At 39.8% G+C, this 24,447-nt stretch overlaps 2 protein-coding genes across 2 annotated transcripts in view; both read right to left on the bottom strand.

The window, feature by feature from the left end:
* The window catches only part of arhgap32a (Rho GTPase activating protein 32a), a 28,532-nt gene extending 12,445 nt beyond the window's left edge, over positions 1-16,087 (bottom strand). The window contains exons 1-5 of the mRNA XM_034097516.2: positions 15,771-16,087; positions 8,586-8,682; positions 6,109-6,214; positions 4,355-4,446; positions 4,009-4,093 (exon numbers count right to left, since the gene is read on the bottom strand). Of these exons, the coding sequence (XP_033953407.1) occupies positions 4,009-4,093; positions 4,355-4,446; positions 6,109-6,214; positions 8,586-8,682; positions 15,771-15,840 (450 nt within the window). The 5' untranslated portion in view covers positions 15,841-16,087. The remainder of the gene's footprint in view (positions 1-4,008; positions 4,094-4,354; positions 4,447-6,108; positions 6,215-8,585; positions 8,683-15,770) is intronic.
* A 1,806-nt stretch (positions 16,088-17,893) lies between these two features.
* igsf9ba (immunoglobulin superfamily, member 9Ba) overlaps positions 17,894-24,447 on the bottom strand; it is a 77,924-nt gene continuing 71,370 nt past the window's right edge. Inside the window, exon 20 of the mRNA XM_034097773.1 lies at positions 17,894-22,444. Coding sequence (XP_033953664.1) covers positions 22,242-22,444 — 203 coding nt within the window. The 3' untranslated portion in view covers positions 17,894-22,241. The remainder of the gene's footprint in view (positions 22,445-24,447) is intronic.

The following is a 24,447-nucleotide window of genomic DNA, read 5'->3' on the forward strand; positions in this document are numbered from 1 at the left end:
AAATTGATAGACATTACTGTAGAAGAGACTTCAAAGGCCTTGGAAGCTAAGGGAAGTTTTGGTTATTTATAACTCTAAGAAACTCATCCACATAGTCGGTTACACAACAGCGACCTAGTTACTGCTCAACAGTAATACAGCAAACCAGACTGACAAACACAGAATGAGACATTTGTTCTGAAAAAGGTCATGTTGGAAGAGCTCTAATTCTCTGCAAGGATTTGTATAAAATGATAGCATGAGCTAAGCGCTTGAATTAAGTACTGAAGGGGGTCAGGAGGGCAAAGGCATGATGGGTAGCAGGATCACACAGAGAACTACAGATCAGCAAAGATCCTTTTTGCATAGAAAAAACATTAGCTTGATACAAATGAAAATAATAAAAGCAAAAATCGGAAAGTTTTCACTGAAAGCATGCCGAGCATCATTTCCTCTGCGCACACTTTCAAGAGTACACCTTTCAAAATAAGACATGCTAACACAGCTCAGATATCAGCCGGTGCCTGCATTAGCTCATATATTTACATACAATCTGGCCCCAGAAGGACAAATTAATACGCAAAAATCCCCCACGTTTGGGTTACCTGCCACTAAGGCATCTCAGATATCCATCCGCAGCTGGAGGAAGTGTCTCTCTCTTTGTGTGCAGCCGCAGTCCTGGACCTCAGTGAGCTCCTCCAACAACAGAGAGGTTGGCTGAGGGGCAGCTGAGTTTAAATGCTGCTCCTTACTCGCCTGTGTGCCGTCCCCTGCCACCTTAAATTACTCATTCACAGAGCGTTGGATCACCATGCGCTTACTGCTCTATTCAAAGCGGAACATATTTAAAAGAGGATGCTTGCCACAGTGTGTCTTACCCCCCTTCCTACCCCCCTTCCTGCCTCCCTCTTTCCATCTCTTCCCCCTCCTCCCTCTCCTGTACTCTGCCTACGTCGTCCTCCCCCCTCTCTAACCAGTCTCGTCTCCCCAGTGACAAAGGTGTGGGGGGGGGGGGCGTTAAATGGGCTCAACCGGCACACATAAATGCACATGCTCGTCCATCATAAGGAGGGGAAGCTGCACGGGATAGATAGACAACCCTCTTTCATTTCAAATCATTCATTCCACTCTCAAGGCGAGACTGGAGCTAATCTGGAGAGAAATCAGTCGGGAGGCATTCTGCTGTCCTTGTGCTACTCTGCGATTAAGAAACATGAGACTGATCACTACCCTCCCTTTCGTCCGCCACAGTCTGTGAACACAGATGCAGGCAAATGCATCATGGGATATGCAAAAAGAAAAAAAAACTCATCCCTTGCTTAGACCAAGTAGAAACATTTAACAATAATAACAGAGATAGATGTGATCGCAGAGTCCACTGAGTAAATGTGTGTGCAGACAGCTCTCAGTGTCAGTGAGTCCCCAGACTAATATTTATCTTCCAGCTCGGCTTCTCTTCTCCCTGTGGATCTTTTCAAGGTCCCTGAAATGGTGGTGCTGCTTTACTAGCCTCTACTCTGCTGATGGAGCCATCACATCATGGCATGGCAACCACAGCAGGACGTTTACACAACAGAGACAGAGAGAGCTTCCCGGGACTTAAGTCCCATCCAGTCCGCTACACTGTCCATTAACCCTTCATGTGGGGTTTCAGCCCCTCTGCGTGCATGCACTGCTCATGCTCTCTTTCTGTGTTAATCTCCATTGGCAGCTTTTGTTTTTTTAGAGAGACGACTGCTGCACTCTGCTGGCAACCAACCTGAACAGCACTGATGTTTAACCAGGCATTAACAGCCACTTCCACACACACAAGTGAACAACTACTAGTGCTTCACTGTGTCTAATAAACTTAAATATTGTTCTTAGACTACAAGTCCAAATCATGTGTTGGCTGGTGAGAGTAGTTATATCCAGGGGTGCACATAACTGGTACGCAGGTACTGTAGGCATGCGCAGCAAACATCTGAATTGCGCACTGGAGAACTGCGCAATATCCGCTTATTTACAACAAGGTGGAGCAAAACCAATCACACAGGTGCAAACTTAGGGTGTTAATGGAAGAGTTTGAAATCAGACAGAGGTGGAAGAAGTACTCTGCTCTTGTGTAGGAATTCATAATGTTACTCAAGTAAAAGTAGTCATTGTGCAGATTGGTCCACTTCAGAATAATATATATGATATGTTTTATAATTATTGAATCATTAAAGTGTTATCAAAGCTGGTGAAGGTGCAGCTAGTTTTAATGACTTTGTATTCTGCAGGGTAGCTTCTGAATTTACCCCAGGTGGAACTAAAGTCTGAATTAAGAGTTTATTCTATTTTACATAATTAATCCAAATCTGTAAAGTAACTAAAGGTATTAAATAAATGTAGTGGACTAAAGGTACACCATTTACCTCTGAACTGTAGTGGAGTAGAAATACGAAGTAGCATCAAATAGAAATACTCAAGTAAAGTACAAGAATCTCAAAATGTTACCCAAGTACAGTACTTGAATAACTGTACTTAGTTACTTCCCACATCTGAAATCAGATATGATTTCAAGTCATGTGATCATTTCTCAGTATTTGATCCTTCAACTTGGCCTCAGGAAATGCAAGGACTTCACAGTTTTGGCAACACGTTTTGGAGAAAGCAAAATGGAGGCTTAAACAGAGACAGGGAGGTGCATCTGCAGCATCTTCATCATCTACCACGCAAGAAGAGGAACTAGAGGACAGTGAAGGAGACACTGAGGAGGACAGTGAGGAAGACTGCACTTACTTCGTGTGGGGTGAGTACCAAACACTGTCTCCTGGTACTCAGAGTAACTCACTAAAAAAGTTATGTGCACCCCTGGTTATATCCATAATACATTAAGTGCATGAACACAAAAACATTTTGCTTTCTCAATTTACTAGAGTTAAAACAAAAAAAACAGATAAAAAGTCGGCAACCATGCCAATGGCCCTGTGATAAATGCTAATTCAGTATGCTAACCTGCTAACAATGACTGACATGCTGGTGTTTAACAGGTATGATATTACCCATGTTTACCAACTTAGTTTGGCATGGATGTGTGCTAACAGTTGCTAATAACACCAAAAATACAGCTAAAGGGTGATTGGACTGTTTCTTGTTTTACAGCTCTCTTCAAAAATATTAACACAACTCATCCAGAGGAGAACATCTGTAACCAAACTTAATGACAATCCAATCAAATAGTTATGGACACATTTTACTATGAACCACACCTCATGGTGGAGCTAAAGGAACAGCCAGTGGATCTCCACATCATTAGCATTGATCTTCTGGTATCTATCCAATGGTTGTTGGGATATTTCCAAGTGCACAATAGTGTAGGACCAAATCCCACACAGACAGAGTGGCATTGACGTTCCAAGAGCTCTGTCTCTTTCAGAGCTAAAATATCCCCAAAAAGTTTGCATACAGTTAAGTATTATGCAAGTAGTTTTGAATGTCGAATTACCTCCAACTGCATGTAAGTGTAAGCACACATTCTCACAATCCTTTTGGTGTTACCCGAACATGTTTTGATTTTCAAAATGAGTCATCGTCTCCAGCTGACATCATGACTAAATATGATGTCATGTTGAGTCAGACTAATAAGGCTGGATCCCAGGTTTACAGGTCTGACGAGTCTGACATTAATATACTGTAATGCGAAGGATTAACATGCTGATCATGGCTTTAATAGGAATGGGACTTATTACGTCCGTCACATTGAAAACGTAATGATTTATCAATGATTGGGTATTATTCTTGACAAATGAATATGTCATAGATCTCCTGATTAAACTGACAAACTAAGCTGTGATGTGGCATGTCAGGGCAAATAAGGAAAATGCAATAAACAGGGTCTAAGAAGAGAGAAACAGGCATATTGATTTGACTGCCACATTGCATTTCAAGAGTGATGCATTTCAGGAGCAATTCACCAAAGTGGCCACTGTACTTGGGCCAAACACTCAATTACTAAACAAAGTAATTCTCTGCTGAAGAAGTCACAGTGTAAGTATTTTTTCTCACCTGAATGTTGCCAAAGTCAACAGTCTCATAGTGGAAATGAGCACACTCTGCCAACGTGGGGAAGTGGCCTCTGGGGAACGTAAGCCTAAAAACACACAGCACAACAGTCCCTCATCAGTATTCAACACAGTGACACCATGGTGGAGAGAAAAGCAAAGCTAAGCAAAAGAGGGAGAAGAAAGAGAGATTAGGCCAATATGTGAGGGAACAGGGTTAGAGAGGCAGCAGGCTGACTCGTCTGTCTCTGCCGCGCCCGTCATTTATTAGGTCCTCATTTCACTGGCCTGGATAACAGCCCTGTTTCACAGCCCACAATAGCTTTGACACTGTCACAGGGAGCACCTACTTCTTCATGTTCTTGACCTTCATGCTAGCTGTGCTAACACAGGAGCGCAGGAGGGGCTCGGCTGGGTGCTCTTTGATGTCATCAGTCCTCACCTGCCAAACAGAGAGAGAACACGTCAAAGAGATTCAGTCAGTCACTGTACACATGATGGAGATGGGTAGTCACAACTGATGATGTTGATCATTTTGAAACATATGTTGTGCTGCAAAAAACACAAACTTAGAAGCCTGACATCACAAAACAACATGTGTAAATGAGTTGTACACCTTTGCCTTTGTGATGCTAATGCTATTATGCTTACGTTACCTTCTTACCATGTTATGCTAATGCTATCTTTTGCTTAGTTAAGCTGTAATAAAAGGATGTACTTATGTTTGTTTACTTCATCCATTGCAACTATAATAATAATATATAATATTTTTATAGCGCCTTTCAGGAAACCCAAGGTCGCTTTACAAGTCGGGTAGGGGGGGGGAAGTAGTGGAAAAATAAACCTATTAAACTAACTAGTGGGGAAAGCCTTAGTAAAAAGGTGCGTTTTGAGGGCTTTTTTGAAAATGTCCAGGGTTGGTTATAATGTAAGCTACGCTTTTATTTTACGCTAATATCATGCTAGGTTTTTTTCATATTATGCTATTGGTTTAATGCAATTGTTTGCTTTTGTATACTCATTTTGAGTTATGCTAAGCAATGCAACTGTTCAATATACTTGTTTCCATTATTCGAATATATTAATGCCATGATCATTTATGTTGGGCTATTTCATGCTTATGTCATACTGGATTGTAAAGCTATTATTATGGTATACATGTTATGTTAGATATTATTCATGCTATTATGCAATGTTATAGTATATAAGGGCAGGTCATTATTCGATAGAAATTGTAATAATGGTATTATTATTAATAATATACATGATTCAATTATAACTGTATAAATGTTATTTATGGTTGTGTTTTTTTTTTTTACTGTTTTTTTTTTGACTGTTTTTGATGGATGGGGAGGATGATATATAATTAGAAAATTAAAGCGTACATGCATAACAACTAATATCTGGAGTGCTGAACGTACACTCGTCCAAGAGACTTGAATTCTAAAAGCTGGAGGGTAATGCCTTTGCAGAGAAGAAGATATAAAGAAAGAGCGCTGTGCAGGATATTAACATTAAGCTGGAGTAACCAGAAGTGAACTGAAGGGAAGGGGAGATGATATGACTGGTCTGTTATAATATTTTCATATCGCATTTGCCTTTAGCACTTCTCCCAAACATCACTTCCATCTCAACCTGAAGGTGGGACATCCTTTAATGTTACACCTGTTTTCACCCTCATAAATGTGACTACTGACTCTCACATGAGTGCCATGTGACCAACTGTAAGTAACATCATGGTGTGAATCACCTACACAAATTACACAGCTTCAAGGAGATAAATCAAGGGTGAATGTGTGTCTGATGAGTCAGAGTGTGTGTGTGTGTGTGTGTGTGTGTGTGTGTGTGTGTGTGTGTGTGTGTGTGTGTGTGTGTGTGTGTGTGTGTGTGTGTGTGTGTGTGTGTGTGTGTGTGTGTGTGTGTGTGTGTGTGTGTGTGTGTGTGTGTGTGTGTGGGTGTGTGTGTGTGTTGTGTGTGTGTGTGTGTGTGTGTGTGTGTGTGTGTGTGTGTGTGTGTGTGTGTGTGTGTGTGTGTGTGTGTGTGTGTGTGTGTGTGTGTGTGTGTGTGTGTGTGTGTGTGTGTGTGTGTGTGTGTGTGTGTGTACCATGGCAGTGGATGTCTCTTGTGGCTGTTTCTCCTCTGGAGGATTATTGTTGGTGGCTGTAGGTAAGGCATCATCTTTGTCCTGGTCAGCAGACGGTAGGCCGTCTCTGCAGAAACATACAATAGTTAAAAAAAGAAAGGTGGCATGACGTAATGCTAACATCCATGTACTCTGGGATCTTCATATAAGATTTGCAGTTTTTAAATAAATACACCAGAGGGAGCAAGTGAGGGAGATGATTTCAAAATCTCTGGCCAGTGCTCAAATCATGACATCGCACAGGCATGGCCAAAACAACATGTTGTATTAGGTCGTTGGTGTATGAACCTTTAATACTGAGAGAAAAAGACACCTATAAAACACAGTACATTCTTTACAATCAGATCTAGATGGGAACATTTCCTTCATACAGAGGGAAATGTGTGGCATCTCTCACTACACTGAGGGTCAACAGAAAGCCTTGGTGTCTTTTGTATTTGCTCAAAAAAAGAAAAGCTCATCTATTCATCTATTCAGAGAGCCATAAAGGCAATCCACCCACAAGGGAGTGCTACACAAAAACCTCACTTGAAATGTGACTCAATGCATACAGGATAGGAGGGTAAGGTTCATTTAGCTAAACTTTGCTGAGCAACAAAGAGGGAAAAGAGACAGGCCTTGGATTAGTCACAGTGATTCAGTGTGATGAGATCAGGACATGAGACACGGTGTCATTTATGAAATCCACAGTGACGGAGCTAATAACAGAGTTTCAATTTAAAATAATAGGTAATGCTTTGGATGTAATGTAACGTTAGGCACACACAGTGTTCCTCCCTTTCTGTTTTACTCTGCAAAGCAGGGTCAGGTTTAAGGCTCATCAGACTGATCCTACTTGTATTCATCTCATTCAAAGGCAAAAACACTCACACAAACATACACTTCATGGTTTTAAATATATATATCTCTTAGGGCAGGGGTCGGCAACCTGCGGCTCTTTAAGCCCTCTACTCTGGTTCCCTTGAGCTTAGACAAAAATAAGAAAGAAATAAAATACAAATATTTGTAGGACTATTTATATTTTGTTGCATGGTTGAAAATGTTTCGTATCTTGTAGGGATGCTCCGATCGATCGGTCACCGATCGATCGGCCGATACTCACTCTCTACCGATCGATCGGTGCTCTCTAAACATGCCGATCGCGAGAGCCGATCTCATGACGTAAAATACATGACACTTTTCTCTGTGTGCGGCAAAACAAGCTCGCCAAAATGGCTTCACCGGTCTGGCATTATTTTAAGGTGTCCGAAAAAGACAGTAAAATAGCGGAATGCAACGTGTGTGAAGCAGAAATCCTGCAGCTCCGCCCGCCGGACCGGTAAGCGGAACGAAACACACAAGAGTTAGACCTAACACACTTAGCTATTTTATCTACCTCTGGAACAAGCTAAACTAGTTATTATAAATATATGTATTCTTCACTGTCGGGTCACTCATTACTGGATCAGTGAGCTGCATGAGATACTGACGGGCTGTCAGGAGAGGGAGAGGGGGAGAGGGAGAGAGGAAAAGAGAGCGCTTCCGCTAATTTCTCCCGTGTTATTATCCAAAGTGAATGTAAACTTGAATAATGTACATCATTTGAATGTAATAATTAAATTGATTGTTGTTTGTGGAAGCTCCAGTGAATGAACCCCATTAACTGAGTTTAAACATCACTTTAAATGGAAGATTTAAAGTGATATTTAAATCTTCCATTTAGGCCCCGCCCACTCGATCGGATCGGCCCCGAAATTGGCGATCTGAGCATCCCTAGTATCTTGTATTTTGAGGTGATACTGTGACACATCAAAAATAAAAAAACGGTTTTAATTAGGTCAACTAAAATATGCGTCACATCCTGCTACGGTCCCGCGCCAGCGCCTTTTCTTCCAGGTGAATAACCTGACCCCAGGCTCGATGAGCGAACTATTGATAAATCAAAGAAAATAAAAGTATCGGAGGAACACAGAGGGTTTAATTCTGCGTGGTTAGAGTTATGCTTTCACAGCAAACGACGCTGGCTTACCGGTATGTTTGATATGTAGAGAGAAGTTGTCAAAGGGGCTGCAGCCTTTACGTATTGGAGGAAAAACACGGAAGAGGAAGACAGCTAACGATGTTCAGTTATAATTACATCACAACTATTGTTAGGGTGCAGCTATAGGTTTTATTTATTTTAAAGTAGGCCTGTGTATGTTTTTTTAATTCTCCTTATACGAGTTATTTGTTTATTATTAGAGGTAAACAGTTTTCTATAATGTAATAAATAATACATGCAAACAAACTGTAGTTTTTGTCTATGATACAACAATATATACAACGTTATAGGTTATCAAGCTATAAAATATGTTTTGCAGCTCCAGACTAAAAAGATGTGTGGAACGGGGGGCAAAATGGCTCTTTTGGTCAAAACGGTTGCAGACCCCTGTGTTAGGGTATGAAACGCAGCTACTCACCCTTCAAGGACGTCACCACTTCCTGGTTCACCCTGGGGTCCTGAGGCAGCATTCTCAATCACCGCGGCAACCACACATCCTGCCTCCATGATGCTGCCTGACTGCAACAGCACGCCGTACAGAGACAAGTAGGAAGGAGAGGAGAGAGTGAGGGAGGGTGGGCGTTAGAGAATATGGGAGGATGGGAGGAAGAGTCCGATGCAATGAATTCGCCAGACGACAACCTCACTTGGGGATGCAGCGTGTGTGACTCAAGGCTACAATCCACTGAGCTCAGACTGTAATCTGCGATGACATCATACTCGAGTGCCGGGAGTTGCTACAGTGATAATGCATTTCAGACTGCAAATTCATAGGATGGTTTCACAAGAACATCAGATTTCCTTTTAGCGTAGATGGCACTGACATGTTTTAGCTTGAAACCAAACAGACTCATATCTTACTCCGCAAGGAAATGTCAAGATTGTCATTGCATGTCCAGGTTTAGGGTGCTTATTATTTTAATTTGGACATATTTATTCTGGTGCTATTTTCAGATTTTTTTCCAGTCTATATATATGTGCACTACATATGTGTATATTAAGAACAGGACATCTGAGTTAGCACCCCTCAGTCCAGTCAGGCGTTCTCCCAAAGAATACAATGCAAAGATGTACATTCCTTACCCATGTAACGCTAGCTAAAATGTTTCTATAGAAATGGAACAATCCAAAATGGGTCAAAAATTCTAGGATCTGTTATTTTTGCTCTTTGGTAGAAGTCACACGCTTGAAATATGCAAACATAAAAAAGATCATATTTATTTAGCAGGTCTCCCTTGAAAAATATATCAATGATCTCAAGGGATACACCTGGGTAAATAAAGGCTTGAAAATATTATTTTGTAGGTATTTAGTTAGACATAAGACAAGTGTTTCCAGCCAGACAAAAAACAGCTTAATTTATGAGAGCTGCTTGCGCCTCATCCTCCTCAGTGAGGGGGAGACGGAGAGAGAAAGAGAGAAGAGAGAGTACTCAGAGAAAAAATAAATACTCAAGCTATTTTTAGACATCTGTAAAATATATAATTATTTTGTATTCTAAGAATTAAAGAAAGTATTTAACGTGAACATTTGATTGCCATGTTTTTATCATTTTGTTTCATTATTTAGAATTGACCAGAATGCAGGAAACATAGTTCCTCAAATTGTTTGGGGGGAGGGCCTTCAAACCACTGGCGCTGTTTTACAAAATCCTCCCTACTTTTGTTGTCTCAAGTTTGGCAAGTATGCCCACATAGAGAGAGCATTCAACCTACCCTTAGCATGGTGTACTTGTACTTTTTACTAGTCCTTTTATTAGAGATATGTCTGTTTGTTTTTAGAGTGTGTCAGGATGGATCCCTTGTCTTTGTCTCTGCAAACAAAATCTACCTACGGGTACAAATAAAGAACCTGAACCTGACCTGAACCTGAACCTACAGTACATGCTGTTGAACTGTGAAACTAAACTGGAGACACCATCAGGAAAGAAAAAACATGTTAGCTCCTCACAGAAGGCTCAGATTTCAACAGTAGTGCTACCACTGAGCACATGGGGCAAATTCCTAAATATGGTTGCATTTAATAAATTGCTGCAATCTAACTGGCATAAATAAAACCAGGGGGCATGTAGTTATATTTCACATGAAGTACTACATATATAGACTAACACGTTTTGTTTTGAACAGACAACTTTGTCAAGTCAGCCACATTACCATATTCAGTCTACATATTACACAAAAAAAGTATTCAGATATTGCCTCCCCTTGTGTTTTTGGAAACACATGTCTATATTTCCTTGAATCCATGAGAATACTGAGACAACCCCTATCACTTCCACTCTTTACACATCTCTATTATCACTACACCTGTATTTATGTAGTGTAAACAAAGCAAACGAATATCCTGATGAAGTGAAACTAGACTCTTCCTAACCTCAACAATCATTGGGGCATGTAGGCAGAAAAAAGGCCTCTCCTATCACCTCTAAGGTTTTGCCACATCATTAAAATAATCCCTCCAATTAACAGGAGGCTGTTTTAACTCTTCCATAAGCAGGTCTTAACTAGTAGATTCATGGCCACTGCTGTAGTGGCAGTTTCCCACCAGCCCCTCTGGCTCGTAGCCTCACTGAGTTGCTGTTGACTGACTTCCACAAAAACTCCTGACTCAGCAGAATGTGAGCAGGCAGGAACACAAGGCAGACCGGTCTCTACTCTATCTCTCTCATGCTGTATCTCCTCTATAGTAGACACCATAACCTTGCCAAAGGAGAGCCAACATATTACACAGAGAGCAATTTAATTTATTGTTGAGAAGAGTTACATTGAGTGCTGTTTTAAACAGTGAGGATCATTAGGGTGGAGCGGTATTTGGCAAGTCATATTTCAATGAGAGGTGTGTCACCAAATGATACAGAACTGGAAGCATTAGGAGTAAAATGAAGCGTGCCTAGGACACCAGAAAAACAAAGCTGTGCCGCACAGTCATCCAATAATTGTGTAAAAAGTATGTATTTTAAAATACTTTGGCTATGTGGTGCTTAAGGAGGGCAGAGATTCCTAGCAGCAAATCATTAAAAAAATGTACATGGTACACAGTACAATGCCTGACCTTGCTGATTGTTCCACATCAGACATCAGTGGGTCTTTCAAGTGAAGGAACATGATGTACTTCACTTTGCAGAGGAGGCTGGCTAGCTGCGAGCATTACAAGCCGCCTGCCTGCCTGGCATGAGTTTCTGTTTTCATCTGAAAGACTTTGTGTGAAAAGAGCTGAAGACAACTGAGAGCAACAAATGGTGAAGTGTTCTTATAGCAAGCACTATTTTGAAAATACCCTAAATAGCTATAAAAAGACAAGACAAAAAAAGGGTAATGATTTTAAGAAAGCTCTGTGTGTGTCATTGTCCATGGCAGAGACAAATTGGTTGAACCTACAGTACTGACACTTTGTGCTGCATCATAGGCGGTAAAAATAGAACAATGTCAAACCAGGACACAAAAAAAGATACCGGTTTAATGTTATACATGTAGAATAAACTGCGAATAGGGTAGAAATCATCCTTACACAACCTCCCTAACAGTCACATCCAAACACATTAAGAAAAAACTGTTCATCTACCTGTCACACTTTAAGGGAGAGGCGTTGTTCTGAAGTCAGGAGACAGAAGCAGCACAGAAGGATGTTGCCCTGGTATCCAATGGCCTACATGGCGCTTTTCAAGAAAATAGGGCAGCCTACACAATCTCGCACACTGTTTATGAAACCGTTATCAGCAAGTGTCTTGACATGAAGAATGGCTGCCTACATATTTGGAGCTACAAACCCACAGCAGATGCATCTTAGTGAGTCACTACCTCCCTCACATAATGAGGAGGGAGGAAGTAACACTGAGAAGAAGGACATCTGCCATTTCACATCTTTTTGTATTGGTGTTAAACAACATGTCCAATCCAAACAGAAATCAACATATAACACATGCAGTAAAAGTATATACCTATTTCGGAGATTTAGGACACACATGTTGTTTAAGCTGTAATTGACACACATTACCGAGCCACATTAGTTAGCTGATTAAAGACATAATTGTGTCAAATAAAGATGTGAGTCATAATAAAGCTGTTTTGTCATTATCACATAACGAAATACCAAACGCAAGTATGTGGAAAAAGATGAGGAATTTAGTTGCAAACTTGTCTACAGTATGAGCCCAAACTGCTGTACCTTGAAGTGTTAAAGGTCCCCTATTATACTGTTTTTCATCAATATATTATAGGTCTCAGATATATACAAAACATGTCTCTGAAATGTTTGGCTGAAATACCAAACAGATCATTGTAGCATCCCATAATCCCCTCTGTTTCAAAATGGCTGATTCTCTGTCTGTTACTTTAGATAAAAATAAGGAGCCACTCCCCACGCCCCTCTGAGAGATATTTGGTTAAAAAGAACACAAAGGTGCTCTAGGAGGAGATTCAGGTGATAAGTGGGGGGGGGGGGTTACCTTGGTTGCTGATTGGCTAATGGTTACACAAGCCAGAACATCGTTATGACATCATAAAGTGGCCAAAATCTGATCAGCTCATTTTCAGACAGGTTTTTATATAAATGGATCAGGACAAAAAGTGAGAGAATCTTTTTTCATAAAACTTTCAGAATCTCTTTACACAGAGGGGACACATGTTGATGTAGAAGAGACATGAACAAGTGGATTTTGCATAATAGGTCCCCTTTAAATCCTTATTTAAAAAAAGAACTAAACCTGCAATTACTGATGTTTTGGCCACTTTTGAAACAAACTGTAGACACTTGTTAGGAAACAGATTCTCATTATCACATACAGCAGTTACAGAGTATACGACATTATCATTTATTTACCATATTTGTGTCTAAATGAAGAAGTAGGTCTAATATTCACTTTTAGCTTTGTTTGTTCTCGAATGAAACATCTGATGGACATCCCTATGTCTTTAGATGCAAAATAGTGAACAACTATAATACGCTACATTTAGAAGCTTCTTTCTAACTTTGTCAATCTGCAGTTTGGTGATAGGAAGTTAGCGTCCAGGAGGTGTCTAAGCTTAATTGCTGATATTACAAATGAAAGCTATGAGGGGGAACAAATACAGTAAAGCTTTGCACTGGAAAACCAAAACAATGGGCTGAAAGACACTACGAAGCTCAAAAAACTGTGGGGAACTGCGGTTTAGTTCAGTTTAATTTATTTGTTTATAGTGTCGTGGACAGTCCCCATAGATCAACTGTCACACAAAACAGTAAATGGGGCAGCTTTAGCAAACATTGCTAATTTCCAGCTGTTGTCCCCGGCCAGATGATAATGGACACCCTTAAAATCACAATACATCAACAGGTCCAATGATAATTATCAAAACAACAAGTAATCCCTTTGAGTACACTAAGTCATGTGGTCAATTACCAATATAAAAATAAGAATAGCAGCAGCTTTAACTGCATCCTCATGTCTGGATTTTGATGCAGCTTAACCATACTGTAAACAAACATCGTCTCCCTCGGGGATGAGACAGGCCAGTGTAAAGTTGGTTTCATGCTCTCATTCTTAGCTCTGGAATGCAGACAACACAAGCCAGAGAGGCGCAGTGGAGAAAGGCTCTTGGTTGCCATGGTAACCTCTCTCCGGTCCATCGTGACTTGAAGCTCCATCCAGACTGAGGATGAGTTAACAAGCCGAGGGAAAAGCAAGCCTGTGAGGAACCTTTGACCATAAGCTTTGACACATCCTCTCCATCGTCATCGTCACCAACCACAATCTGCCCGAGCCAATGACATCGCTGCTAGCACAATGATGCTGCCACTCCCTCAGGAAGAGCACACTGCAACCATTTTTTTTTTTAAATAAACCTCTGATAAAGCTTTGTCACTCATTTGACTTTTTGAAGGTGGAGTAAGAGGGAGAGGTGGCGGGGGGGGGGGGGTCATATGATCCTATAATCTTCTTGAAGTCTAACGGGGTGAGATTAACTTTATTTCATCTCACACTCGGTGTCACGGCTCTATCTTTGTCCTTCTGCAACCACCAGCATCACAAATAAAGGGTAGAAAACGGGGTGAACAGCAGGGCGATTAATTTGTAGACAACAGAGACCCAAATATTTAATCAACAAGCTGATCTGCCACCTAAGCCTAACAGTGACATAATACATGCCTTTCTGTTTCAAGCACATATTTACTTCCTCAAAATAGGCAAATGACAGTCAAATAAAGGATTAAGAGGGTATTTACTGAGTGGGACACATATTTAGGGAATATGACATTCATTCTAGAGGATAAAGCTATGTGACCATGCTGCTGGCTCACTAACCCAATATTAGGTGTCACAGAAACGCAGAGATATGACACGTGATATGTCACCTGCCCAATATAGTGCAATCCAATACAACATCCCTGCAACAATAACTACCTTCACTCATGTTCAACTGTGGCTGTACATGTTGAGGCCATGATTGTGTTATGAGTGTTTTGCACTGCATTACATAATACAATACCAAACATATCTATTATTTTGTCCCTACGCACTCCTACACACATATATGGCACAGTGTAGCCACAGGCTTCACAATACAGTGTAAGGCAGCATTACTATCTTTAAACGTATTATTTCCCTAATTTATTCATGAATCATCTCGATCTATAAATAGTCAAAAGAAAATAATGACAAAAGCCAATGACGAAAAGATGAAATAACACTCCAAAACATAAATTCAGTTTACTTTTACATAAAATAGGCAGCCAGTCCCCAAACCTGATAAATTGGAACTTGTGAATTTTTGAGAATATGTTTAAAGAAAGAATGGTTAATCTGTTACTTCTCTCTCAGTCCCAATCATTTGTTAGAAATTACACGTTTTATCAATTCCCTTTGTATTTTCCCTAATTACATCACTGATGATTTATTTTATAAACTGTATACAATATTATAAAATATATTTAGGCTCCTTTATTGAATTATCTGCTGTATGTGTTTCTCGTTGTCTCTTGTCCTATGTGTCCTTCTTGATGCTGCAAATGAAGCTGCTGTGATGCAAGAAACATTTAACAATAAAACATTATCTTATGGTATTGTATGATTATTTTCTCGATAAAAGTTACTTAAATCGTGCCTATTATTTTCCCTCTAACCTACCAACAAACAACCATCGTAAAACGGGTTTCAAAATAAACAGTCTAATTCAATAGAGCAACCAAACAATGTGGGCTACAGGGGAAAAAGTTAACCACCGGTGTACTATGACCTGTTGGGCCTGACAGATCACCGGACTCCACACACACACACACACACACACACACACACACACACACACACACACACACACACACACACACACACACACACACACACACACACACACACACACACACACACACACACACACACACACACACACACACACACACACACACACACACACACACACACACACACACACACACACACACACACACACACACACACACACACACACACACACACACACACACACACACACACACACACACACAGTACCAAATTGATCGGCTGATCGATTCGTAAAACAGCGTGAATCAGGTTTCAAAATGACACATCAGGGCAGTGACAGCGGTTCAATAATGTGTGTGGTATTGACTCCCTGATCGAACAGCCTACCTGCACGTTGCTCCACTCGTCTATGCTGCACAGCGCTGAGCTTCTCGACGAGGAAACATGCTGTCAGCATCGCACTGCAGAAACGCTCATCGCGGACACACACGCAGGCTTACAGCGGATCATCGGAGGTAGATGTTTTCTGTGGTGAAAGCTGTGCTCGGGTGCGACATCTCTGAGGCTGAGGCAGTGTGGGAGTGATTCCGATGAGCTGGCTCGCTCTGTGAATCTGCACTCGCCAGCGGGAGCGCGCACAACTGATATCGTGCTTGCGCGCCTGGGATGTTTTAGCCCTAGGGGTTCCCAGACCTTTTCAATGTCAAGGACCTGAATATGCAGCAGGCGTGAGAGTATGCAGCCCCCCCTCCCCCCTTCATCCTTTTTGAAAATATTCACCAGCCTGAGGAGCCCCATCTGGCAAATTGTATGGTGTTAGGTAATGCTTGGTACAGAATTACATAACCATCTAGTGGGTGGTAACAGTGAGAGGAGTAAAACCTGCAAACCACCATCCTAATATACATCATCTTATTGTGCCCGTCCACTAAAGGAGAGGATTTCAAATACTTATTTTTGCTGGGGAGGCACTGGGACACCATTAAGATCCCTGACCCTGCAAGAACTGCAAGATGCAACAAAAAGATGAATCTCTAAGTCTGTTGATTTATATCTGACAATTGTACTACTGTTATTATTGATATTATTCCTCTAGCAAATACCTAACATCAGTCAACATTTTTAGAGCAATAGTTCTACATTTTGGCAGTGGTGGAAAGTATTTAAGCAGGCCATTATTTACACATTGAAGAGACATAAAGTAACGGGTAAATACAGCATGGTCCAAAGTAATACATATATATAATTACAATTATAGAACGCTAAGCAGCATCTCAAAGTTAACTAATTACCAGTTTTTTCTCAATTTCTTGTTTACTTTAGTTATACTCAGATCTATAATACAATGTGTAAGATAAGCATAAATATGTTCCCTATGTATTGTTTTATACTGTATTCATTATGTTCAACAGGTTGCAGTAGCTTCCACAAGTCTCAACTGGTTGCCTGGCAACTCCATAGTGAACAGGAAGTTATAAGAAATATATGTAAAATATATATTTGTATTAGCTCTATGATTAAAGCTCAACTACTGTAAAGTGTAATATTTGTGAGCTTACAATGTGCTGTATATGTTACCTCGAATAAGACCCAGGCCAGCTGTTGCCAGTCTGTTAGGCTAAGCTAACTGGCTGCTACCTGGAGCATAAGATGCTGCAAAAGTTAATCAATCCTCTTAAATTACTTTGTGGCAAGAACACATACATGTATTTCTCAATGCCAAACTATTATCTTTATAAGCGTTGTTTCTGGAAAAAAACTGAATAAACTGACAAATTGAATGAGAAGAAAAATGTGAGCTACAGAGCAAGCCAAAATCACTTAAAGGAACAACTATATGTTTACGTTTTATATAATAGCTGAAGAAAAATGTTAAACAATTAGACTTTTTTTGTCAAAAGAGTTGGTGACGCCTCCAAAGGTTGGTGTGTTTGCCCAGCAGTGGATTAACTGCTCTCCAGGTGTATGCAGATCGCTGCTCATTTGTTTGTGTGCCTGCCGGGGGTAAGCACAAAGGTCATTCTGATAGGAGTCATCCTCTTTCAAGTTATTTGTTTTTCTTGTTCCGCCACACAAATCATTCCTTAATGTTTGAATGGCCAAGAAAGCCAAGCTGGGGTCAAAATATTAATCATTTAACAACTTGTGTGCATTTAAACATAGACTTTGATCTCAATAGCACCATTCTAAATAAAGTCATATATCCGACATGTTACAAATCAAAGGAAAAAACATTTTCTTGAGATAAAAATCTGATATAAAACCTTAAACTCATGGGCTGCTGCTAGTGTGTCCTAGGATTAAAGAACAAAAAAACCTGGCCTGATTAAACCGCTCAATCCCCACCCTATCTCCATCTGCCCAACACCTACACCCTGTGTGCAGCATATGAACTACACCTTCTTGAGAGATACGAACAGAGGAGCTCAAGTCTAGGAAAAATAAATCCACAAGGAAAAATAAAACCTCTTTTGATTTTTTTATTATATCAAAATACAAAAATTTGAGAGGAAAATTTCGTATGGAGGACTAAGCATTTTGAAATGATATGGTGACATGAATACAACACTGTTTTCATATTCTCATAGACATGCCATATATAGAGCATAGATCACGTGCTAGGCCCATGTCTACGTCACAATGAGCCACTAGCAGTGAGCCTGTGTGTTTCTCCTTACAAAGGCTTTTGATGGCGACTGTCATATCCAGGCCAGTTGGTTACAGGCCAGAGTTCTTACATCATAGTTCGTTCAGGTTTCTGTTTACTCAATAAAGAAATGAGATCCATGGCAGTTGAACATGAAGAGTGAGTATGACATGATCTCAGATGTTACAGAATTCACTGGACAGCAGTGGCAAACAAGAGATAAAGTAATACAAATATTATACATAAGGCTTTGGTACAGCACCATACAGTATGAGTTAATTGCTCACAAAAAGTTAAGTGAAGCGTTATACCTGATGTGGTGACATAACGGAAATATAAGTCTAAAAACTGAACACAAAAAAAGGGACATCAGGTTATCATTTTAAAACAGAGAAAAGTATAAAAAAAATGTTTGGGAAATATTTACATATGAACAGTGTTGAATACAACTTAAAGACCATTATGGAGACAAACTATGTACAAAAAAAACAACATAATACAGAATGTAAACATGTGATGAACAGCACAGAGTTCAGTGGATGAAAATTAAATTAAATGTAGTCAATTTTTTTCCTTTTTAAGCACTACTTGGTTTGCTTGAGTATGAGCAATAGCTAAAACAGTCAACAATGTAGTGCTTATTGTAGCCTACGATAATAATACATTCTAGTTTCTCAGTGCTGGTACACATGAAAAAACAGAGAATATAGAAAATACTACATATTTCTATTTTCCGTCCAATAACAACCAGCTCGGATGTCCATGAATGATTGCTAAATACAGTAGGCGTTTTCTTGTATTGTCTCTACATGCAAGATTAATACAATAAAAAATCAAATCGGTTCTAAGTATCATCCTACCAGCACCTAGTGATGCACTAAAAGCTGTAAGCAGAAAAATCGAAAAGGAAACAAAAAAATCGAGCTAACAGTACGTCCAAAGCAGCCCTCTTAAACGCTGTAGGCTACATGTTTCTGTTGAATATGCAAAAAAGAGCCCGGAAGACAACATCCATTCGTTTTAAACCCACAGAGAGGATGTATGAGCTTTCCCAACACCTTTCAACCAGGAGAATCAGCATTACATACAAATGTGGTCTGATGGTTACTCGTGGCCATACTGTACAGTACTAGTAGTATTTCTACGGTCAGAAAAGTGGTGATGACATGAGACGGTTACGCCCCTGCAGATAGTGTGCTTGAAAAACAGTGCTGTTAACCAAAGATGGCGGACCTACAGGAAGTTTGTAGAAAAGATCCCCTCGCGACCTGACATTGCTCTCAGATTCCCTCTCATGTGTCCTGGCTGTGTACTAATTTAAACCAGGTTCTCTTTTTAGGCTTGGTTAATATTGTCAATATCATCACAAATATACTTTAGAGAGGGTACCTTGGAAGCACAGACAGACATTGCAAACACACAATAGAAAACAGGAGTTCATTTGAATGTCACAAGTCTCTATTACTCGAGGTTATACTACTATTTTTCCAGTATTGTCTATCACTGTCATCACACCATGATACTGTTATAAGGACCTATAGAGTCTACCGGAGCTAGTTTAGTTGCTCAAACACACAGAGCCTACTTGTGGAAACAGAACAAAAAATCCTTAGACCTCTATTCTACAGCACCACAAAGTTAAACATAGCACCAAGTCGTAATGTTCAAAGCAACTATGCCCCAACACACTTTTCTTCATCAAACTAATGTAAACACAGTTTCCTCCACAGCACGTATTGTACATGACGAGAGCATGTCTGTGACGCCTAGAAAAAAGTTTCCTTCCGTTTATTTGCTTTGGACACCTGAAGGCGAAAGATCTGGATAAATCTAAGAGTATTACTTTGTTCCAAGAATATTGTTATAGAGGGCAACACACGTCTGCTTCTAAAGCTTTTTCCAAAGGGCATTCACATACTATACATCGGAGAAAATACTACTTAACTTGTGCAGCCAGCGGGCTATGGCAATAATACATCGTACGGTACTAACATTAAGGTTTTCTTTTCTTCTCAGATAAAATAATGTCTGCTAAATTATGACAAATGAGGCACCTTAAAATGTTTTAGAAACATTATCCACTTAAAGCCGTACTGTAAGCAAATACTTTTATATATATATATATATAATCTAATTTATTTGTCCTAGGGATCCTTCCCGTCTTTTCATACATCCTCATACAAGAACGTATTCCTGTAAAACATGGTTTGATTCATCTTTACAAATACAATACATACCATGTACAGTACATAACAAATATAGATCTTTTTTTGTTTTACTCGCATCTTACATGAAACCAATTTGTTAAAGTAGAATATGCACTTTCACTTTCAGGCAATCATCACTCTCTCACTTGTCAAAAGAGATTTCAATAAGCAGACATTGAGTTGATTCATTCATGTGGATATTTGTCGGAAACCTCTGATTTGTTTGTAGCAGATGGAAATATAGCTGATATGTTTTTGAGTGATTGAACTAGCATTAGCAGTAAAAAGGAAATGGGTTTTTTGTAGCCATCAGAAGAAAGGGAGCTTGGCTCAGGACTTGTGTGGGGCTGTTAGTTATTACCTTATGCAGCAATAACACAGAGAAGTTAAACAATTTGGACTTAATTTTCCAACTGGACATCTCACCAATGGCAGCTGCTCTATAAACAACGTAATGGGTCATTCAATGTACTGTGACATCGGGACATTCATTTTCTGTACAGCAAAACATACATTCATTATCGGTTAGTGACGAAAAACTAACAAACATACAGAGAAGTAGCTAGCAAGTAATATACAGTTGTTAAAGATAAACAGTCAGGGTGGCCATTGTTAGAGTGTTTCCCATTGCTTGTTAACCGCTTCATGAATAAATCACATTCTCCTCTAACAGCTGTCGTTAAACATTAACATCCTACTAGTTACGCATGAAAACTCATGCACAATGCTCTTGTACTTGAACATAAAGTGGTATTTATTAGATTTATTAGCTTTTTTTTAATTGGTATTTTTTTGTTTTATTTGTATGGGTAATCTGGTTCTGTAATATTACTTGGATACACAAAGTTGAAGCAGGTACCCATTTAAAATATAAATGTAAAAAACAACAAAGAAGTTATGCATTCTCTGTAGCATTTTCTCTAATGTGTCCTTGGCAGAGAAAGTAAAAACACACATACTATTAAAGTCTCTCACTTCCAACCTCCAGAAGAGACAAATATGAGAAGGCGAAGGAAAAGGCAGTTTATGTTAGAAAAAACAAGAGAAAAGGCAAAAAAAGGCACCTAGAGACGTGCCACGTTCCACAAATGATTTTCTTAATAATGAAATACATACTACAGTACACTTCACAATTCATCACCCTGTTCTTCTAAACCTAAAGTCCAACCTCTGTTGATCGTGTAAGCCCCAAATTATTTTGAGAGCTCTCATGAAGGCTATGATCTTGTTCTTAATTTGGTGCTTTAATGATAAGTGTAAACACACTCGGCCATCAAGCACAACAATTAAGACAGTCCTCTAATGGTTGGCATTGAATCATACATGAAAAATAAACACAAGATTCCAGCTATTATCGATAGTAAAAAGCTAAATTAGATCAAGTTAGGCCATATTATCTGTCTGAATGAGTGTGGCGTGTGATATAAACCTTTTAATCAACATATGTAAAAAGGTCAAGTACTTACAGTATACCCAAAGATTTACAGCAACTCTGCGTTTACTCTGAGGTATATTTTGTGGTAAGAACCCTGTGTTTTAATATTGACGCTATTTGTATTGTAGGAAAGGTAGACCCATGTCCATGTCCGAGGACGCACCAGGTTTCACAGTATACTGTATCACTGGAAAACCTAAAGATATGACCTATCAATGACCAGTGAGTGAAAAATCTTTTACGTGTTGTGACATACTCAACCAACACATTTTTATTACTGTAGAAGGAAGCTTAATTCCCTTGTTTTTACTATTTATATACATTATATATGTTTGAAATGTTTTCAAGTGAAATTCCTCAGAGACAAGTGGTGGTGCCAAGTCAGAAAAGCCATTGTTCTTGACTTCAAATGAGATTTTCAACCCCCGGAGTTTTCAGCTGGATGTTTCTCGCTGCCCAGCCCTGATGAACTTTTAGAGTGTATAAGAAATGTGTTAGCTAGAGCCCGGGGTGGAGCAGGGAGGGCTGAGGTGGGTTCAGTCTAGTCCAATGGCTTGGGGGCACACAGGTCAGCGTAGAGTGCCGTAATTTGGGCCCTCGGAGTCTGCACTGGCCAGTATGCCTGTCTGGTCCTCCTCAGACTGCCTGCGGTGCAGGAAGGAGGTCAAATAGACATAGGGGTTCTTCTTGTTTTGCCTTTTCCTCTTTCTGTGGAGATCCTCTCCCTCTTGGGGGGTCTGAGATTGCTGCTGGGTCTGAGAGGGACACACACCTGAAAAGGGGGGCAGAGAGAAGCAAAGGAGTAACACACCATCCACCACAGGTATTGTGTTACCAGTCAGTCTGCATCTGGGTCTGCTCTGCTCTAAACTCGTGAAACAATATTGTTGGATTTTCAAGTTTCCAGCGGCCCTTGAACACATTATGTGATTAAAGCAACCAATCCAAGCTTAACGTTGTGATATTTCAGCAAAATCTATTTATTTTACATGTCACAATTAAAGTTCTAACCAGATCCTGTAAAAAACAAATATGCTGCACCCCTGAGCACATATTGAGTCTTTAGGTAGACTAGACACTGACTGTCATGTGACAAAAACTCAATGAAACTTTACACTGTTTAAACAGAGCCGAGAGGAAAGGACAAGAGAGATTGTAGGTCAGAGGTTACAAAAACATTTAGAGTTCAATTTGCAGCCTGTCCTCCTACAAAAAACTACCAAATAGGTCGATTGTTCAGCAGCTTAGTTGAGCATAGTCAAGTTTTAAAGTGTAGCACCTCTAGTGGTCGTGTAAGAAACAACATGCTCCCGTTGATTGCAAACGCTCCGGAGGGTTGTTTATTCACAAATAACCCTCTCTGAAAAATCCTAAATTGTAGGATTTGGCCGTTAAAATGCTTTTTGATTAGATTTCTAGCGAGAAGTGTATATTGTACATTCAGAATCCACGTCCAGTGGATGTGTAGGATCTATAGTTTATATTACGAAGATGATTTGAGGTCTCGCCAGGAGAACGTGTACTACGTCTTTACGCAGCGTCCATGTAAAGTTAGGGTCAACCCTCACGGGGTGAAAACAGTATTTATATACTTATACTCAAAGTTTTCATAATAAAACCGGAAGTATTCCCCTCACTGTCAAATGATCACACAGTGATATCTGCATTACTCATCCACTAAAAAACATCAGTTTATCCTTGTTAATTACACAATATTGATTGGTTTAAATTGTGTACAATGCTTTTGTGTTTTTAACCTTCGATTCGGAAAAACAAATAGGTTCCGAAGACAGTAGGCCTACACTACTCAGAATCCTCAGCTATCGTTTGGGACTACAACATCCGCTTTCCTTTACAAACCCTGTGATTAGTCCTCAAACTCTGTGATTGGATGTTGGAGTGGCAGTGCGACAAGGTTACACCGAGCGTCAAACAGCTCTATGAAATGGAATGTAACCACGGCAGACTATCCAAAACTGGACTCGAACAGGTCCAGCCCAGCTCCCCCCCCCCAGAACTACACATGCTGGCTATTGTGTTTCGCAACATGTTCTATGGCACGTCTCTACTGGGAGTTGTAGTTTTAAAAGACCTTTCGTATTTCCCATAATTAGAAGTTGCCCGTATTAAACTGTGTACATCCCTGGAGGTTTAGGGGGTACGAAACACATTGGTGTTATCAAATTTAAAACCATATAATTAATAAATGGGTGAAAATTGCTTGTGTCCATAATGGGCAGCATTAATATGACAGCTAAGGTCAGAAGAGCTTTAACAGCTGGTCTTATGTCTGTGACCCCTCCTGTTGTTCATTGATGAGCCTGAAACATGCACTTGTCAAGGTTCAGAGGCAAATTTTGCAAATATGGCATAGCCATCAATCATCTTAAGATAGGATAAGATAAGATATACTTTATTGATCCCAAGTTGGGAAATGTTTTTGTTACAGCAGCATGTCCTACTTTGTTCTACTCCACTACAATTCAGAGGTTAACCTGGTATTTGTACTCCACTACATTTATTTTAGTTACTTTGTAGATTCTGATTAATGATGTGAAATATATACAACCCTTAAATCAGACTTTAGTTACACCTGAGTCAAATTCAGGGAAGGTGATTGTCAAGTGCCAAAATAAACTATGCAATATATTAGACATTAAGTACTTTGTCAGACTTAATATTTATCTGTTGATACCCCCACAGTTTTGTTCTTATTCAAAAAAAGACCAAAACGTAAAGAATTCTTTATTAGTTTGTCTGTTTTCCACATCCTCC

Source organism: Pseudochaenichthys georgianus, chromosome 13 (genome assembly GCF_902827115.2).
Source record: "Pseudochaenichthys georgianus chromosome 13, fPseGeo1.2, whole genome shotgun sequence".
NCBI lineage: Eukaryota > Metazoa > Chordata > Actinopteri > Perciformes > Channichthyidae > Pseudochaenichthys > Pseudochaenichthys georgianus.